General features: G+C 43.3%; 1 protein-coding gene across 3 annotated transcripts in view; it reads right to left on the minus strand.

Moving 5' to 3' along the window:
- Positions 1-20,934, minus strand: part of SUSD3 (sushi domain containing 3) — a 31,149-nt gene that overhangs the window by 7,130 nt on the left and 3,085 nt on the right. For 2 of the 3 annotated variants that reach the window (XR_007778634.1, XM_050979341.1), the window contains exon 2: positions 3,778-3,945. Coding sequence is in view for 2 of the 3 variants with exons in the window: in XM_050979341.1 (XP_050835298.1) it covers positions 3,778-3,945 (168 nt within the window). In the remaining variant the exon portion in view is untranslated. Of the gene's footprint in view, positions 1-3,777; positions 3,946-6,750; positions 6,899-9,174; positions 9,364-20,934 lie in introns of all 3 variants that reach the window. The other variant, XM_050979342.1, reaches the window with a different exon arrangement.

The raw sequence follows: 20,934 nt of genomic DNA on the forward strand, positions 1-20,934 counted from the left end.
ATTCCAGGACAGGTTACAGAATTTTTACACTGAAAAGCAGAGCAACAGAGCCAAGGTGTGGCTATTTCTGACCATCACTAGAAAGATGATGCAAACTGAAATGAGCTCTCAGTGATTTCTTTATGCTTGCTATCTGTGCTGCTCCTGCTTCTACAGATGCTGATATAGAAATAAGTTCCAAAAGAGGAATGCCTGGTTCTTTAATGTCTCTTCATGCCAGAAGGGTTTGCTGTTTGCTCTCACAATGTTTGAGTAGGTTGTGCATATTTTGTCAGACCAAAAGTGGTTCCAGTTGGATTCAGGATCCCATTTCTGGCACAGAACACTTGCATTTCCTTGTGTTTTTTATGGAACTGATGGCTTCACTTACAGAACAAGTGTAAATGCTACAAATTGCTTAAACAAGCACAGGACAGTCCTCTTCCTAAGGGATGTTTAAAATTTAATTTATGTACATTACAGCAGTGGACAAGACAGGACAATTCTTTACAAATTTAAAAATTGGCAGTGATGTTTATCAGAGCAATTGCTTATTTGCATTTCTTCACCCTGTACTCCTAGAACAACAGCTCTGCTGAGGCTGTTGCACTAGTTTGCTGTGAAGCTTTGCCTCCTTGCTGAAAACTGAAGGCACTTTTTAAGCTCTGTCATTTTGCGGGAGGTTTAGGTTGGATATTGGGAAAAAATTCCTCACAGAAAAGGTTGTCAAACACTGAGATACCTGGGGAGCAGCTACAGCTGACTGTGAGCAGTGGGTGAGTGTAGGCCCCTGTCTGCATTAAGCTGACCCCACTCTTCTTTTGGACACCCATTTCTTTAACATAACGTCTCGGTGATCTTCACTCCATCTCTCAAACACTACTAGCAGCTGGCACAGAGGAAGGACAGCTGCCATTAAGTTTCTCTTTACTGATATTTTACCCTGTGCCTGTCATAGGGCAGAGGACAACCTGCCTTCTTGGGCAGATGCCTGATCCTAGCTCTCCCACATTGCTGCTTTCTGGGATGGCAGAGGGCTGTTTGTCTCGGGTGGTGGGTGCCCATGCAAGTGCTCCAGAGAAGAGTTACTGCAGGGTCAGGTATTATTCTTCATCAGAAAATAATTAACTCAAAATAACACATCCTGGTACATCTTGCAGTCAGGCTCTGAGACCCATGAGCCTTTCCCATCATGCTGACAAGCTCTCTGCCCAGCAGTCCTCCTGGGGACTGCTTTGGAGGCTCATGGACATTGTTCTTCTCTAACTACATGGCCCAGGGCTGCAGCTAATCTCCCTTCCCTAGACACAGACTCTTGTTTTCAGCTAATCTGGCTTAAACCTCTGCACCACAGAGAAAACTGCTATCTCTTCTGCTCTGAACTTCTCAGAAGCAACGCTGGGGAAACACCTCCCTCCCAGCAGCACCATGATCTGTAATTTGTTTTTCCTCATAATTATTTAGTGAATTATTTAGCTCAACATTATTTAGTGATTTCAATAATATAATTGAGCAAATACACTGTAAATATTGGCAGCTCATGCATATAAGACCTTCTGCTAAAAATTGGTATGTTCATCCTCATTATGATTCTTTACATCCAAATGAAAGAGGTGGCATCTGGAGTGACAGCACTCTGTAGTTAATGATCCCGGGTATTTGTACACATATTTCTTATCATTTTAAAGCAATTTGTTCAACCAGGAAAGCAGTCAGAATGAGGATCATTATAATTAATGCAGTTGCCACTACAATTCAATGTTTCCCTGCAAAACTACATATTCATGATGTTTGTGATATGCTTCAAACATGAGGGGAGAAAGTTCTCATTTTGTGGCAGCCAGGTCCAGAACAGCACAGTGGAGTACCTACAGTCACACAGCTGGGCTTCTCTGTTATTTATAACCTCTGCCCATCAGCACTCCACATCCACATTGTGTCACATCATTGCAGCCAAAATTATCTTGTCAGCATACTAAGGCCCCACTTTAATTGATGAGAGTGTTTTAATCCTAAATTTGTCTGTAAACCTTTATTTGTTTTGTAAACTTGTATTTGTTAATAACTTACCTGCCTGAAATAATTGATTTTTTATTTTATACTGCCTTACCTAAAAGAATTAGCTTTTTATTTTATCTCTTCTTACAGTATTTTGACCCTAAAGCACCAAATCAAAATGTTAATCTAAAATCTACTCAATTAAGTCTGAAAAGTAGCACAACCTACATGCTTTTCTAGTCAGAAATAAATTAAGACATACTCAAGAGTCTTCTTCAAGGGTGGAGGAGTTCTTACCCTTCCAGATACTTCATATGCTGCAAGAAGCAGCGGAATAGTTTCTTTAAGAAAAGAGAGACAGCTATCGTAAAAATGACTGAATTTGTCAGGCCTCCACCCACTCCCTTGTCAGACATGGGCAGCACTCATCTCAACTTCCCCTTCTAAGAAGGCTGCAGAGCCACTTCCCATGGCTGGGCTGCAGAAAACAGCATGTACCACAGCCCTGGAAAAGGCAGGGAGGAGAGGATTCATCTTCAGACAGCTCTTCAGACAGCTCCTGCCTAGAAAAACCAAGGAGGATTGCTGCTGTGTCGGAGATCTCATGATGCATTGGGCAGTTCCTCCAAATGTCTGAAACCTTAGCACAAGAAGAGGATAGGGTAGGATAGAATAGGGATAGGGCGCTGATAGACTACAGGAGACTAGACTAGACTAGACTAGACTGAAATATTTCAGTTGGAAGGAATTCACAAGGATCATTGGGTCCAACTACCTGACCCCTTTAAGGCTGACCAAAAACTAAACCTCATTGCTAAGGGCATTGTCCAAATGCCCCTTGAGCAATGCCAGCATGGGCCACCAACACTGACCCCCACTCCAGGACCCTATTCCAGGGTCTAACCACCCTCTGGGTACACAAATGCCTACTCATGTCAAGCCCGAACCTTCCCTGAGGAGTCTTGGTTAAATTCTCTTTTGGTTCTTGACCATGGATATGCAGAAATATATGGAATCTTTCCTTTGGGTCTGCCTGCCCTCAGTTTTGCTGCTGTTTTTCAACCATGCCACGTGTCTGTATTTATTTCTTTGGACAATCAACATTGTAGCAGCTTCACCACTCCAGCAACATGCACCCAGGTTTAGAGATTTCCTCCAGGCACACGCTGCCAACATTCCCACCTCAAACTGGAGGGGAAATGGTACCACAGCAATCACCCAGACAGGTAAAGTGTCCTTTCATTCTGGTCCTCCCAGCACAGCCCAGCTCCGTGGTTGCACTTCCCCAGTGCCTGCATTGTTCTCCTATTCTCAGTAAGCCAGATGAACACAGGATGAGGAAATTTAGCCGTATTTGTTACACATGCTAAAAAAAAAAAACCAATTTGCAACTGGAATACAAAACTGACAGGCCATTTGTTGTCTTCATGAAATCTGTTAGTAGAATTCCCACATCTCACCTTGCATATCTATTAATTTTACAGAATTAAAGAATAGAAATCACTCGAAATTAAACAGCCCTTATTTGAGTGGAAGAAGAGAACAAAGTGTAAATAAGGAAGGGTCACATCTGTTCCAAGAGCAATTCCAGGACAGTTTTATTCAGAATTACCTTTAATGACACTTCTATCTCTGATTAGAAGCAGTGCCCACTCTCCATACCCAAAACAGCCAGACTTTTGGCTAAGGGTGCACAGACTGATATACCAGGTATGCTCTCATACCTGGTTTTAGCTCTGGTTAGTGTTTAGCCAGGATCCCATCAGCTCATTCAAACCTACTTTATTTCAACAGCCTTACCTGTAGAAGCCTTGGTTATCATATGCCATGTTAGTCGTGTCACCAAATACAGATGTATTCCTGAGTTTCTTATTGTTGTTGTTATTGTTCCTTCCCTTAAAACCAAAGTAAGCAGCTTGCATGTGCTCTAGTTCTTCAGTCCTCAGCTGGTACCACAACTGCATTTCTCTGTGAATATACCAAGCAGTAGAAATGGTATTGTGATATATGACTGTACAGCTGAGCTGTTATCTGACCACAGACCTGAGTCTCTAGAGCTTAAATCTCATTCCAGCTTTACTGAAAAAAGCACTTAAACACATGCTGAACTTCATGTGTAAGCCAAACTTGTAGAGATTTAAATAACATCCTAAGATAGGGAGTTCTTCAATAGCATAAATATTATTGTGTAAAATAGTGTTATTTTAAATACTGTCCAGCACTCCTCAAAAAACAAGCAAACAAATGATTTTCTTATGAGCACCAATGGATAGTTCAAAGAAATAAACCTCCAAGAGTTATGTCCATTTGATTCCGTGTTTTTCCAGACTACATGTAGTAAGAAAAGGCATATAAGGGTGGGATGATGTGTCAGTGTTCTAATGGACCTTCAACATTGAGATCAGGCCACAGCCTGTTTTGTGAAAAGACTTTATATCCTCTCCATTTTATGGGATAAATTATTTCAGGAAAAAAAATTATTTTCTGTGACTTTTTGCATCACTGCTATTCTTAATGTTTTCAAACTCACCAGGCAGGTTGAAAAGATATTGACTTAAAAATGAAGGAGACAGGTAGTGTTGCCTTTGTTAAGGCATAACAGTGATGGCATATTCCCTCACTGTCAGAATTCTCTTTTGGAAATGTTCAGAGCTGTTTTCATGCTGCTCTCTGCAACTCTGAGGTGAGAAAAAAAATCCACCATTTCTTTTCTTGTTTTTAAAAGAAGTCTAAGACTCACAGAATCACAGACACTCTCACTGGCTGATGGGAGATCAAATTGTGAGAACTGGCGATGCTGATTTTGGTGCCATATCTGTCTTCTTGGGATGCAATCCTGCTCTTTCCAAAGAAAACAGCAGCCACGCTTCCTCAAGATGTATGAGGAGGCTGAATGGTGGAAGGACTTTTAGCAGCCTTCATCCCTTTTCCCTTCAAAACATGTGGATGTGGCAGTTTAGCTGTGAACGTGGTGTTAGTGCTGTGTTGACAGTCCAACTTAAGGCTCTTTTCCAATCCTAATGATTCTATGATTCTATTAAACACAAGATGGCACTTCAAAGATCATTAGACACCATGCAAGGCAGGTTTGCAGGCAGAGATGATCTCTCAGGTGACCAACTAAGAGCCAAAAGAAGCAGACATGCAGACCTCAGAGCTACAGGCAAGGTGAGGAGATCCTCTCTGCTCCATAGGTACAGCTTACCTCATCTTTCAGATCTGCTCTAAGAGACATTTACTTCATTATTTCCTCCCCAAGAGTTCACATTTTGTATTATCAAGCCTGCAGCTTTTTGTCAGATTAATGATTTGTGCATTCAGAAGTCAATCCACTTTTCCACCTCCATCACCAACAGAGATGCTGCCACTGCACCTGACAAGTTTCGCACAGGGTTATGTCAATTTTTCTCCCATGACGTGGACAGTTTGTACATGACTTCAATTCTTTCTGACAGAAGGGATAAGATACACAATGCCTGCAGTGCCCACAGGTTTCCCCTTGGAGCTGGACTATGTTGCCAATGGGATGGAGCAGCTCCTTCAGGAGACAGGGAAAGAAGCACAGGGGAGCAGGGAACTGAGAAAGTCTCAGCAAAAGGAATAATTTTACAGCCTGATGATAGAATCAGGTCATTATGTCTAGTGTGAAGGGCTTTTCTTTTGTAAGAGGAAAAATATCAAGTCATCACAAAAATAAGAATGGCTAGTTTTTACAAAACTTCATTTAAAATAAATGAAAAACAAGGACTGTGATATGAATAGTCTTATCAAAAAGAAAAGTGGCAATTAGAAAATGTCAATTAACCTTTCATTTCAAAGCAATTTATTTCATGCTACCAGTAAAAACCTGAATATTATGACAGATACTAAGGACTTTCATTTTTTGACACAAAAAAATCTTTTAAGAGAAATAGAAAATCTTTATTTTGGTTACACTTGGATTTCAAATGACAGAACTTCCCCCTTCAGCTGGTTCCCACACAGCTTCAGATAAATCACAGCTCAGCATAGAAACCTTCACTACTGTCTTCCCCAGTCTCCCTCCACTCCACTGGAGGGCCTGGTGGGAGTAACCAGCAAGAAAAGTGAGAGGGAAACCAAGCTCCCTTGGAAAGCTTTCTGCAGCAGTGACTGTAGGTGGGTGCTCTCGTGAGCTTGGCTCCAGCCTACAGGCAAATGCACTCCTGTTGACACTACCCACACTGAGTTTTTATAATGAACTGGACTGAAAATTTGACTTTTTCCTTTTTCTGTTTATAATCCACCAATTTGTATTCCAAGCCAGAAGACAAAATCCTCCGTCCTTGCAGCCCCATGCTGGGACAGCTTTGAGGATACTCTGTAGATGGTGAGGCCTTGGATGGCTCTGACACAGGGCGATTCCATTTCCCAGCAGTGTTCAAAGAAAGAAAGGAAAAAAGGAAAGAAATAGAGAAGAAGGGGCAATATTGCCAATCTTCAATAACTTGAGGAGAGAAATGATGTGCCAGAAAATAAGATTTATGTGTTCAGTTTCTGCATAATCCTGGATAAATCCAGATCTGCCTAGGCCTGTTGAGGTTATCTGATACTAACAGGCACCAGGTATTTAAATACTCTAGAATTCCAAGTCCTTCTATCCCTTAAGCCTGACCTACAAATTAAGGATTTTAAGTAATTAACATCATTGTAGTGCTGCAAGCAGCAAATCCTTTGAAGCACTTGTTATCACAGCAATGGGGTCCACATGATGTACACTCTTACATTGTTATTAAAACTGTCTTCTTGACCTACCTTTGAGTTCTTCTCCTCTCACTTTTCTTTGCACACTTGATCAGACAGCAAGTTAAGAAAGCCATGGACATCAGCAGAATGACAGCACAGCTCACAATGGAGGCAATCACGGCAACCTTAAAGCCAAAAGTCTCGTATTTTGATATGGCTGCAGCAAAGCAAACACAGAAACGTTTCTAAGATTAGTCCATGAATTTATCTTTCACATTTTCATTAAACCATGCTGAAGCCTGCCTGCTTCACACTTCTGCTCAGTGAGGACTTTCACATTACTATGTGTCAAGATACCAGAGACTCTTGGCTTCAGCTTTGACCTATGCAAGCCTCAAACCAGACTATGTAAAAATCTTAAGTTTATAAGTTACTAATGAATTGTTCACAAGCATTTCACCACTGCAATTAATTAAACACAATGCCCTTAGCACTGCAGTAGCTTAAAAGTACAAGTCTTTCTGCAGATCAAATGCAGATGAACTGCAGACTCTTTATTAACAAGGACTGAAGCTACAGAAACAAATACTAACACGGATAAATGGGCTTAAAGAAGCCATTTAGAGCAAGGACAGTTTCATGTAATTACATCCTCTTTGGCAGGCAGCAAACAACAGGTCTTCCTCTCTTTGGGGAAGGATGCAGGATGGAAGAAGTGATGTGCAGGGCTGAGTGTTCACAGGGATCTGATGCTGGAAGCGAGTCATCCAGACAAAAGGAGGAGTAGGAATGTGATGTGGCACAGCTAACACAGATCTCTGCCAACTCACTTGGAGCAGGAAGCATGTCTTGCTTCAAAACTCAGCTAGTTCTCCCAATGTCAAAATGCCCAGCATCCCAAATGGTTCAGCTGAGCTCCACACAAAGCATTATATTTCTGCAGCCTCGGGGGGAAGGATTTCTCTCATTTTTTTCTTTTATGGGATCTCCAAAGAAGAGGTAAGAATAGCTGAGTGTGGGAGAGAGCATTAAGTGTCTGTAAGAGCAATGTATCCACTAGGGATTTGAAATTACACGAGGTCTGAGGCACCTCAAAGCTTAGAGGTACCAAGTTTTGCTTGGGTCTACTTCTGGTCAAACTATTAGCAACCTTATCATAAACAAGCAGAAACACAGCTAAAAGGTAGTTGATGCTGTTGTCATTCAGACACTATTTCTCTATATGGTAAATATCCCATGCAGCTGCAACAACCAAGAATTGTTCAAAAAAATATCACTGTGCTTCTTTTACAGCAAAAACATTGTCAGAAAAGACAGCTAGGAGATAAGAGGTTTGCAAATATGCTTGCACATCAGTTGGTCATTCCCATAGTGTTGGGGTGATTTATGATGATGGCCCATTCCCTGATACTCTGCTTTATGCCCCAAAATGTCTGCTGTGTCTTTAACGTGGGTCTGGAGAAGGGGGAGTCTTGGGGCCCTTTTTCAAACCCTCACTGCCCCGGCATCTGGGGGTATGGTGCAGTCTGGGTTTTGCTTGGCTAGTTTGGGGTTTTTTTGTTAGTCCAGGCAGAAATTTATTTGGTTTTTTTCTTTCCTTTTCCTGAGTTTGGGAGAGGCTACAGCAGCAATCCTTCAGCTGCTTTTCGAGGTGAATTGGAAGGTTTGGTTTTGGTCCAAGATCAGAGAGAACAAGTGCCAGGAGAAGAATCGGCCGGGCCTGGCAGGAGGGAGGGGCTGCTCCTTTTTGGCCCCAGACCTGGGAAAAAGCCAGGCAGGGAAAGCGCACCTGCTTCACCAGGGGACCAACACCAGAGATTCACCAGGTTCCCATCTGTTTGTGCCAGCTGCTGTGTGAACCTTTTGGTTTTTTCCCTGAGACAGTAGCTGGTGTCATCTTTCTCCCCATCCTGCTGCCGGCCGCTGTGGGTTTTTATTTTGCTCTGGCATTTTGGTTTATTTTATTTTTCCAGGGCAGGAGGGTGCATGTGTCTGTCCGTTCAATATCTAGCATTATTTACTTTCTCTCCCGTGCAGTGTGGGCGATCTGTTTGTCAATAAACTGATGGGTTTTTTCACTTTCATCCACTAGTATTAGTTTCTTACTGGTGGAAAGGGATTGTTGGAATCCTTTTTTTCAGATGAAACACTCATTCCAGAGTGTTTTTCTCCTAAACTTGTCTCTAAACCAAGACGCCCATGCATTCTCCAAAGAAGCATACAGCTTTTAGCTGGGGGCACAGTTATTCCAGGTGCTCCCAGTGACATGAGATCAGGATGAATCCAACAGAGTCTTTTCTGTGTGTCATGATAATGGCGTGTCAGAACATATATGGAGCGGAATTACCATCAGTGGGGCAACTTTGAAGAAAACTGAATTTGTCTTTTTCTTTGCACAGGCATCTGGGAAGAATCCTAACATTGCAGGATAGACAGGGCAAGAGGAATGCAGCGCATCCCAGAGGGAGGGGCACGGTTTGGGAAGAACCTTACGCTTGCAGGAGGGCACTCCAGCTGTCCACTGCGTGCTGTTCCCTTCCCAAATGCAGGTGACGATGGCCGCTCCCTCCAGCTGGTGCTCAGCGGAGCACTGGAAGGTGACCACTGTGCCCACCTCGGTGCCATTGCCCTGAAGGACCTGCAGCGAGCCGAACTGCGGCGAGAGGAGGTGGCTGCACTGCCCTGCAGAGAACACAAACACAATGCAGTGCCACCGCCAGCAGTGAAGCCATCCACTGAGGTTTCATTGACACCAGACTGTAAATCAGTCACAGTTCATGGTCAAAACAAATACCAGACCTCGGGGTGGCCAATGCTGGCTGCTCTGCCAAGCATCAGCCCATGGCTATTCTCCATCAGTGCCATTCAACAGCTCCTCTGCCCTCATCCCCAGCACAAAGCAACTGATGTTGTGACATTATCTGCTCAGACTGGCACATGTTGAACATTAAAACACTAAATACACAAAAAAAGGTAATTTCTGAGTGGCATGGTCCCATATGGATCCCTGTGTTGTTGGATTCTGATCAATTTAGTACTCAGGCTGCCTGGGAGTATTCATTATGTGCCTTCCCCCACACAGATTTCCAAGATCTACTGGACTGATCATGCAGTTCACCTTACTTGGTAGCATCTTGGCATGATCTGACTGTAACTTCTAATCTTTACAAGCACTGCGTGTCTTTTTGGCTTGGCTGAAAGGGGTCAGCGGGGTCAAAACCACAGGGAAGAGCATAAAAAGACATACACATATAACTTATCTCACTTTTCAAGTGACAAACTCTGCTTTACATTAAATCATTAAATTTTAATACATTTTTGTTCATTTCGCTTTTCTATTGCTTTGTTGTTTATACAGCTCCTCTCTGAGCTGTGGAGCAGTTCTCCCCTTGGCCACCTAACATTAGCTATTAACTTCATACATTAAATTTTATTGTCACAACATTCCTTGTTCACAGTAATTTTAAACAAAACTTTTAATGAGAGATGATTAAAACAACATATAACATCTAGATAACTTCAAAGGTAACAAATACTTTTTCTGGGTCTGTACACGTGCTTTGACAGAATCTATAAACTCAGATATTTTTAACATTTACAGAATACCAGCACTGCTTCTGCATCAGAGCCCACGTTCCCTATTTTTCACTGGATTTCCAAAGACTTGAGAAAACTCAGAGGTATAGTGCTGCAAGCACTATGATGACACGTACAAAAATATTGAAAGAGGGAAGATATATTCTCCACATCTACAGGCAAAAATAAATTGCAGCCTCTATGAGAACATCCCAACAGAACCACATGTTGTTAGCAAATCTATTTTATTTTGAATGCTAAAACATCCCTCATGTCATTATTGTTGTTAAGCCCCTAGATCATTCCACAGAAGACAGGTGTCCCACCTATCTGTCTCCAATTCATGCTCCTAAACTCCCTGCCCCTGGAAAACAAACCAAAAGGAATCTCAGCAAAAGACTAAAAAGAAGTCACAGTGACAATTACTAGGCTAATCCACTGAGTAAATATGCACCAAACAATAGCTTTTAAAACCATAGCTCTTTAATTCCATGCTGATTATTTCTGTTTGTTTTGCCACTTCTTTCAGCCACTTACTACGGCAGCAATTGGCCTCAGTGAGAGCAAATATTTTCTATAGGACTGATTTCTCTTCACCTCTTCCCGCCCACATCCCATTCCTGGAACATACAGGATGCGTTGGACAATTTTCCTTCTCACTCCAAATGAATGTTATGAGTTTGGGCTTTTCTTTTTATTTTAATCACTCTGTGGTTTACTATGAGAAAACATTGCCCTTATCTGTAAAATAAAGATTTTACATATCGTTGATGGGTTTTGTTTTTTTTTTTTTATTTCACAATTTCAAGGCTATTTTTAGAGATCAGTCCACATTCTTAGAGTTCACATTGGTGACTCCTGTAGCTGCACAAGATGCAAAAAGTAATTAGAGCTGAACTGGACTTGATGCACACCTGCTGGGCCACCACATGCAGCCTCAGTGGAGGCATTCACTGCCAGTGAATGGACTCACTGTTTACCATTACACCTGCCAATTTACCTGGACTCACTGTTCACTCTTGTTCTCCAAAGAACAAATAATTTGGCACTGGATCTTTTCTTTCAAGACCTATTTAATTTAATCCAGCATGGACCATCCTGAGTAACGTGTGCAGCTGTAGCTGCTGGAGTGTTTTGAACCTTCCCTGCCCCGTCCTTGCCCAGGATGGCGTCTGCCAAGACATCAACCTTCTGAGTGGCAGTGACCTTGTCAGCACCATTCCTCAGCTGGGGGCTTTAATTTATTTTTGCTCCACTTGAGCTCTACAGAAATGTCTACTAGCCAGCATCCCCTGAAAATGTGGGTATTTCCATGCTTGGCCCTGGGCTGCAAAAGCACCATGGATCATGCCCAGATGATCATTCTCATATTAATGTATTTGGAGCTGGAACCACAGAGGTGCCTCTCAATGAGAGCTACACATCCAAAACTTTCTGTACCTGAGCTGAAAGTTCATCAACAACTTCATGTACCTGCACTTGTGCAGAGGAAAAATGCTGTTCTTCTTTTAAGAGCATTCAATACCACTTCTTCCCACTAAAGCCAAAAACTTAAATGTGTCACTGCCTTTTGCTTTTCACAAATGCATTTATTGAAATGCCCAGATGGAGCTTTGCTAGAATGACTTTTTGAAATTTCAACCAAGCTGAGACTGAGCTGCTCTGTATAAAATTTGCCCAAATTTTAATAATCAATTATCTTCTAAAAATGCTTTTGGAAAACTTTCCTGCAAGCTCTAGTGTCCTTCACTATTAGCTACCTGTAATGTTTTCATATTGAGCCATGGCATTCAGTTTTCTGCTGGGTTAATTTTACCCTTACATCTCCAAAGAATCATGTTTAAGTAAGCTTCCATCCTTATACTTACATAAGCAGATGTTCCATATAGACTTCTTTTTTTGAATACTCTTCAGGCATGTTTATCAGACTAAATCTACCACAATCAAGAATTTTACTATTGTTTTTATTATTAGAATTAATTTTATTTTTGTTTTCAACTGAGACTGGTGTCTGAGGCTGCACTGCTGCCTGGTAAAACACAAACATTTGTGCTGACCAGATTTACATTTAAATTTGTATTTCTTTTATAAATATCTAGAAAATGTCAACTTCAGGTTTTGGTTTGCATAACTGGCACCCAGAAATGTAAAAATGAAAAACTGTAAAATTTAATAAATCCCCTTATTAGAGAACTGAAGGCCCTCTGTTCTGGAGACAGGGTGGAAGCACTGGCATTGTTCAGCCTGAAGAAGAGAAGGCTCAGGGGAGACCTTAGAGCCCCTTCCAGTGGCTAAAGGGCCTACAAGAGAGCTGGAGAGGAACTTCTTTGGAAAAGGGCCTGCAGGGACAGGACAAGGAGGAATGGCTGAAACAGGGTAGATTAAGATGGGATATTGGAAGGAAATTCCTGGCTGTCAGGGTGGGCAGGCCCTGGCACAGGGTGCCCAGAGCAGCTGTGGCTGCCCCTGTATCCCTGGCAGTGCCCAAGGCCAGGCTGGACAGGGTTTGGAGCACCCTGGGACAGTGGAAGGTGTCCCTGCTATGGCAGGGGTGGCACTGGATGGGCTTTAAGGTTCCTTCCAACCCAAAACATTCTGTGATTCTACAGTTCTATTGGTTCCAGTTGCTGCAGTTATTTCTGCAGCTTTTTATAGAGCAGGAGCTGATTTATATAAACGCAATTCTCAGCTTGGCCTCATGCTGAGAGGATATCCAGTGATACCCTCTGAATCTGATGCTGCTGTTTGGCGGTGCAGAATTGCACTGGCTACAACAAACAGGTTATTGCATACGACAAATAACTATCCTCAAAGTAAAGACAGACACTAAAGCATAGTGTCCTCCATAAGCTCTTAATTCATCCAGCCTCTGGGTTCAGAAATAAACATACATAATTTCTCTGAAAAATAGAGAGTAATGTAAAAATTAAAGTAATTCAAAATATGTCTTCTTGTGTACAGCCAGGATTATCTGTATTGCAAAACTGATTTGTCAAAAAGAGGAAACATATGGTTTCACTGTCAGCAAGCTGTGGGTTTATATTTTGCTGATAAGAAAAAAGAAATGAGAGAGCAACCTAGGCATGCCTGCCTGGTAAATATTTCCTGTGCTCCTTCCACAGCAAATTGCATAAGTACCTACCAAAATGATCAGAAGCAATTACCTGAAAGCATGTTAGCAAGGCTGCCGCTTGCTGTCTGTGCAGAAAGAGAGCGATCCATGTCTTCGCCTCATTATTCCCAGACACACAAAGGTCACCCCTTTGCATTGCTTACTGTTGGGAATTGATATCACTAAACTATGCTGGAATAACTAGATGCCAGAAAGAAAGAGAACACTAGGCTTTATCAACCCTGTAGAAAATAAACACACCAATATTACTGCTGCAAGTCTCTTTTTCTAGAGAAGCACAGGCTTATTAAGCATCCTGAAATCACAGGCATGTTAAGCATCCACAGCAATCTCACCGAAGAGCTCTGGGAAGAGCTCACTGTGTTAAAAAGCAAAAGAAAAGCAGCTAGAAGTGAAATATGAAATAAAGTAGAAGTAGCAAAGCATCTTGTATAGAGTGAAACTGTCTGGCCCTGGCATTGGTCTCTTGGCCACCATTCCTTTGCTTCCTTGCAGAGCTGGCCTCAAGTGCTGCGTGGACTGGGCTTTTAAACCAACAAATGGCCGCCAGGATCTGATCCTCCCACGAGAAAATCCAGATGCTGGCACGGCTTTTAAAGAAGTTAGTGTAAGCATGATACCAGACCTACAGTAAAAGAGCGGGGTGAGACCCAGGCTATAGAAGCTGCAGAGATTAACCAAGCTGTGCTGCAGTCCCCGGGCAGCTGCTGTGGACATGTGGGAAAGCTCTTACAGACCTTCTGCCTTCCAACGCACAGGTATAGCTCTATAAAATTATTCCCTGGGGGAAGCTTTGGAGGTTCAGGTGCGGCACAAACCACGTGCACCAAAACATAGCCCTCACTGCAAGGAACACCTCAGAGGCAGGGTCAGGCTTGGCCACCACTGCTCCAGGAGCTTCACACCCCAAATTCTGATGGAGACCTGCAAGAACTGAACAGCAGCCACAGGACTGTTCTTCTGGGTCAGTCACATAGAGGAACATCTGGACAACTGCACAGGGTAAAACTTGCAGGTACCTAAGGAACACATCTGCCACAGCACATTACCTGACAAAAGAAATGCAGCTTATTAATATGTGGTTCTGGCACCTGCCTCATATTAGCATTTCTGAATGAAAATATTCCCCATAAAACATTCCATGTTTCTATTGATCAAACTATTTTTAAAGTCTGATAGAGGGAACTCAATATCTGATGATTCTTACAGGACACCATTAAACATTTGTAAAAACACCTTTTCAGAAAAGCTTGTTCTCCCATTAATACGTAATTTCCATGCAATTAAGAAGGAGAGCAAAAAGGTATTTGAAGAAAGTTTATTTCTGTGTTTACAAATCCATGCTCAAATAAGCTCTCTTCTCCCACCTCTGTTATAGCAGATACCTCAGGCTCACTTCCTTCATTTTATTCTGTGGTCTGGTTTCATAGGTAAAACTGATTTTTTGGCACATGTAATTTACAACATGCAAGGGTTCAGGAGCTGAGACTCCCACATCCATCACATTTTGGGCAGCATTGCTTTCATGGAATCACAGAATGGTTTGGGTTGGAAGGACTCTTAAACCTCATCCCATTCCATCCCCTGCCATGGCAGGGACACCTTCCACTATCCCAGGTTGCTCCAAGCCCTGTCCAGCCTAGCCTTGGATCCAGGGATCCAAGGGGCAGCCACAGCTGCTCTGGGCAACTTGTGCCAGGGTCTCACCATTCTCTCAGGTCACCATAGGACCTGCAACATGCAGATCCCAGGGCAAGTGTGCACTTTACCTCTGCCACCAGGTCTCTCTGTTCTCAGACAGCTTTTGGAGGGCACATCCTTGCTGGGATCCTTAATTGGGCCAGTGACGTCTGGATTTTTATAATTTCAACTTTCACCATTATTTTTTCCCACTACTAATGAACAATCTCTCATTCATTAAACAATTGTAACATTTCTGCAGAGGGTGAAAAGTGATCTGCTACGTGGAAAGCCAGCCACTGAAGAAGCTAAAAGAAACCCCAGATGTATTTCCACAGGGAAAGCACATCTCTGTTGGGAGCCATGGATAGAGGAAGGATGAAGGATGCCCCACCAGAAAAGTGGACAGGACAGAGGTTGCGTGCTGCCCCACGGGAAGCCTCCTGCAGCATCTCTGGAGGAAGGGCAGCATCCCTGCCTGTCCACTGCCCACCCTCAACATGCTCCACTCTCCTCCACTGCTCTGGGTGCTGCAGGACACAGAGCTCAGCCTGACTGCATATTTGCTTTGCCTGGCTCTGGGTTATCTGCCTGCACCAACTTTTTGATCTGGCTTGCGCACAGCGACAGGCACATGCTGGGGCACTGAACAGGGCTGATAAGAGCAGATGTGCCTGGATGATGTGGCTGGTGGCCTCTTGCTTCTGCATGACACTTGCCAGACTGGGCACAACCTCTAGGGATGGCTGGGGTCACATTGCACTGCCCTACCTTGACCAAATAAGTTCTCAAGGAGGAAGGGTCCAGAGCTGGACAAAAAACATTTCAGTCATTAAAAATCCACCCCCAATGTGAAATTTTAGGTGGACCAGATCTGCATGCTACTTGATGGTTATATATTACTTTTTTGCCAAAAAGCTTAAAACATAGGAATTGCATTTCCACAAAGAACTGATTTGTAAAGAATATAGAAATTTTTCAACCTTTTATCTTTGAAACCACTTTCCTGTTTTAAAACAGATGATGGAATACAGGTTTGTTATTTTTCATGGGGAATTTCCAACCACCCTCTTAAGCATAATAAGCCTGGATGCTACAGACCTTACCTGCATTCCCTCCCCCTGGCTGGCCCACTTTGGCTTCCCTAAGTCTTTCCCAAGAGTAATCTGAAGCTAATCCTGTCCTTGGTTTGCTGTGTTAAGCTGCGAAATGCACACCACAGAGCTGTGACCTAGCATCCACAACTGTCAGCAAGAATTTCTGTGAATAATTGATTTTACAGACACCAGTCTGAAAAAGTTAGCAATAGCATGCCTTATATTATGGTGATGGAAGTAATTCGTGGGCTGAGAAACCAACAGTCAGATTTAAAACCCATCTCTGTGGTTTTATAATTTTTTATTTTTCTTCTCTCCTGGTTGGTTCTTTTCCTGACAGAGTTTGGCTTCCCTATTCTGGGCTTCACACAGAGGGACATGCAGCCAGCAGCTTGGCCACGGCTACCAGAGCAACCTCCAAACTGCTGGGTGAGAGCCATGCAGCATCCTGCCAGGAACTGCTCAGGCACAGCAACAACTAACAGCACAAGTCAATAAACACACCTGCTTTCAGCCTCCCTGCACACAGGAATTGCTGCAAGATGGCACCAAGACTGACAAGAATGCCAGTATAAGGACAGGGGACCAGTGCATAGTGTTTGCTTTTTCGCATTTAAAAAGTCAAGGACTGCAGGTGAGTTATGCACAGAGTGACAAGCAGCTCGAGAGAGCAGAGCAGAGGACGGCAGCCCCATGTCCTGCCCTTCCTTTGTACATAGCTAGGGAACTCAGTGCTACACCTGAGAATTCAGCTTCTGGGCTGACACAAAATGAATCAAAACCTTGGTCCTAATCTAAATTTCTGCAGGTATTAAGAATAATGGGCACCAGAGCTCACTTGCCTGTGCAAAACTGCCCCTGGTTTTGCGGGGCACCACTTCTTAGAGCAAAGTAGAACCCCTGTGTCCAGTCCAGATGCCTCCTTTGACCCAATCAACTAGCAAAGATCTTGGAAATAACTGTGGCTGTAAGCAGAAACCTTCCTGGGTGTAATTCTGCTTTTACATAAAGGCACAGATTTCTGCTCTTCTGAACAGAAAAAATCAAACTCCAAAACTTGCCCTTTGCATCTCTCTGAGCTCCCACAGGCCAAATCATCCTCCTACACAGTGTTCCCAGCCCACACATGTGCTCAGGGAATTTTGTACTCCATCCCTTCACCCTACTCAATTTCTGTCCCCATTTTGACCTCTCCTCAAATTCATTCCCAATCAAAGCTACTCTGCTTAGGAGTCTGGAATACACGAGCAGCATTGTGACTGGCTTTATTTCATCCCAGAAATAACAATGGAATCATCTCTTCCAGGTCTGTTGGAGGAAATGCAAGCAGTTAACCCATCCCTTTCCCCAACACTGCCTCTACCAGGCACCACCACTCCAATCTGGGCTGAGGTAGCTGTGACTGCTGCCCCCCCAAGCAGCTACTGACGCCCCAAAGATGCTGCTGAGCCACAGGGGCTCTACTCTGCTGCTAAGGCTTATTTGTAATTCAGGCACCAGCTCAACCCCCATCCCTGAGACCCTCAGGCTCAGGAGACACAGGAATTGATTTATTTTGGGGAGCAGTTGCTCATTCTGCAACTTCTGCATTTCTCTCTGTCATCTGACAACCAAACGAGAGGCAGACATTCATGCAGACTGCAAAATCACCTCTCTGCCAATTCTGATCCACTTGGCCAGTCAAAACTGTTCTTTAGAATAACATGCTTGCTCATCTGCAGCTGCATTTCAAAGACAGCGAGTCAATAAAATGCCTAAACAAAAACTAACAATTCTCCTATGTGTTAGCTTGTCTCCATCATAATATTGAAGGCAAGACTCTACAGTGCACATAAAAAGTCAGTGGCAATCATGATTTATTATTAAAAGCTTATTATTTGCTTATTAAAAGCAAAATCATGCCAATTCTATCATAGTTATCAATCTCTTTGCTGCAGAGTAGCAGTGATGCTTGGGGATGCTCTGCTTTTCCAGGGGAAAGGTCCAAGGATGTCCTGGCTCTGACACAGTGGGAACAGCAAAACTGGCAGCAGATTTGCCCCTTTAAAATAGACCACACCACCCAGAAAATGCTGGGTTATCCACTGTCATTGGGGTGCTTCTGTGTTTTAAGACTGACTTGTGATTATTTAAATTTCAATGTTTTGGATCCAAAGCATTCACCTCACCTCATTCATTAGCTGAAATTCAGAAGTATACTAATAGTCTGTCTCTCTAGCCTAGGTAATTTCAGAGTAGCTAGGACTAAGCACTGGAGAATACCACTGGGAACAATCGTGCACTGTGGAGGACTCAGAAAACCGAAAAGCTCTCTTCCCTCTCTATTTTGTACTGTTCCAATGCTTTAATGACAAGCACAAAAATCCTTCCCTCAAAGCAGTATCAATGCCTGGTGCAAATGCCTAACCATTCAGATTGACTCCTTGCAGTACAGGAGATAAAGCCAATCAACTGACATTTTGCAACTGTCACTTCTTTTACATTATTTAATACAAGGTTTGACTTTGAGCTCATGGGTAAGCAAGGAAGGAGAAATAACCCTGGGGAAACGACAAGCCCATATATTCCAAGTTGTATCACCTTCTGCCCTGTGGAAATGGAAATTTGGGATCCATGTTTTCTTCTGCAGCCTAAAAATGGAACCACATCTGAGGATCGCAGGGACAAGGTGATAAAATTTTATGCGTCTGTACTGCAGAGCAGCAGCGCTCCTGGCTTCCAAGAATTACTTTGTTTTTGCTGTCCTGGAAGAGCAGCTGTAAGTTCTTAGTAACATAATTTCAGTTTCTGCACTGCCAAGGACACTCACTTCAGAAAAAATAAAGTTGCTCACAACAAAAGAACAGACAGCTTAAGTCACACCATAGGTACATCCACCCTGGTACCTGCATTCCACCACGGCCACCAACATCCAGGCTACAACTGAGCCAATACATGCTGTCCTGACCTAACTTTCAGCAACCTGCGACCTCTATCTTTTCTAAGCAAGAGACCCCATCCCTTTCTTTCAGTGGTGTCTGCTAGGTAATTCCTCCCACAACTAGGTCTGAATAGAGCTTTCACTGCAGCCTGCAGCATTTCCCACCTCATGAAACCTCTCCCCTTCCCTGGAAAGTGGCAGAACAAGGCAGAACCACAACTTCAGACAACAACCCAGCAGTGAGACCTACTAATTTAAAACCTGTCATAATGTTTCTGCCAGATACTGCATTTATTGTTCCTCTGTCTGTGACTGCACTGATGTGTTTGTCAATGCATCTCTGTGTTGGCAGAAGTATATGCTACCTGCTCTGAAAGAGCTACAGGAGGGTATTAAGGAATGAGAGGAGCGACAGCAAAAAAAAGGTACCACCCTGGATAACTGGAGGGCCAGAGCCTCCCACTTCAGCAACATAAGAACCAAAAATAATGATATGCCTTTGTGCTCCTCTCTCTTTTTCCTGTTTCACCCAAAAGACCCCAGTATAATCTGGGCAGCTTTGGAGGCAGCAGTACCTCAGTGGCACAGGCTGATGACAGCACCCTGCTCCATGGCAATTCCCACAGGGCAGGAGAGTGCTTAGGTCACTTTCAGCCTTTCAGAATCTCAGAGGCTTTTCCAGAGAATTTACTGAGCCTGATGAGTGTCCACAGAACACTGCCACAGCACAGCGGTGACACTGTAAATGCTGCTGTGACAGTACAACAGCCGCAGTACAGAAAGCTTCTTCTCAGCTCCAGATATCTGTTGGGCTCTTCCCCTGACCTATGCTCTTGCCCTACACATTTCCTGACCTTTCCTCCGGGTAAGCCAGGCTCCCACAGCTTCTCAGGGAAGCACACTGCTGACCCTCCCTAGTCAGAGTGTGGGATCGTTCTCCCTGCTCCTGTCAGTCCTTCAAAAGAAGGCAAGACCAGGATAAGTGCAGGGTGTTTGAATCTCACAGCTGTGTCGCAGGAAGCTCTAAGACCTCTAAATACAACAGGCATCAGGGCTGTTCTAAGGAACTTCCTTTAATTTCTCTCTCATTCATACATTAATTCAAATGGAAATCCTGCCACATTTTTTTCATCCTCTCAAAAGAAACATGTGAGGGAGTTTATCTGTGCAAATCTTTATTATCACCTTATTGCTCAAGGTCTGAAATAATGTAATGGGGTACTCAGCATCAAAAGGATCACCAATAAGGACATGATGCAATGAAAAATACTGTATAAATACTGTGCAACAATTGGCAGCAAACACTGACAAATAAATAACATGGTCAATTTAGATGAACAAGAGTTTAATTTGAAATTATACAAGTAGCCATCATTTTAGCTATCTAAACTGCTTAGGGTTGCCAGCAGTACATCCACCTGACTCAATAGTTCCAAATGGTTTTTTTGCAAAGGTGGAATTGCACCATGGAAAAGCCTCATGAAGCAGCAGAGAGGGTAAAGAGGGTGAAGAGGGTGAAGAGCCAACACCTAGCTAAGGTCTGGCAAAGCCGCGGGTGCTCAAACATCACTGCCGGTCCTACAGCCAGTGCAGCACAGCCAAGCCCTGACCCAGCATATTCCAATTTAGCACCCTACTGAGAACTCCTGCTCCACAGTTTTGGTGTAGTTGGCTTGGAAAAAATGGTCTTTTTTGTTCTGGCTGGAGACATGGCTGAGAGGTGCAAGGTCTCTAGATATCCAAGGCATTAATTGAGGGTGGATTTCTAATTTCAACACCAAATAGTTTTTGGCAGATTGGCATTCCTCGCTGTTTTGCCACAGATCTATGCAAAGCAAGATAAACCT

This window comes from Serinus canaria, chromosome 12 (genome assembly GCF_022539315.1).
Source record: "Serinus canaria isolate serCan28SL12 chromosome 12, serCan2020, whole genome shotgun sequence".
NCBI classification, from domain to species: Eukaryota; Metazoa; Chordata; class Aves; order Passeriformes; family Fringillidae; genus Serinus; species Serinus canaria.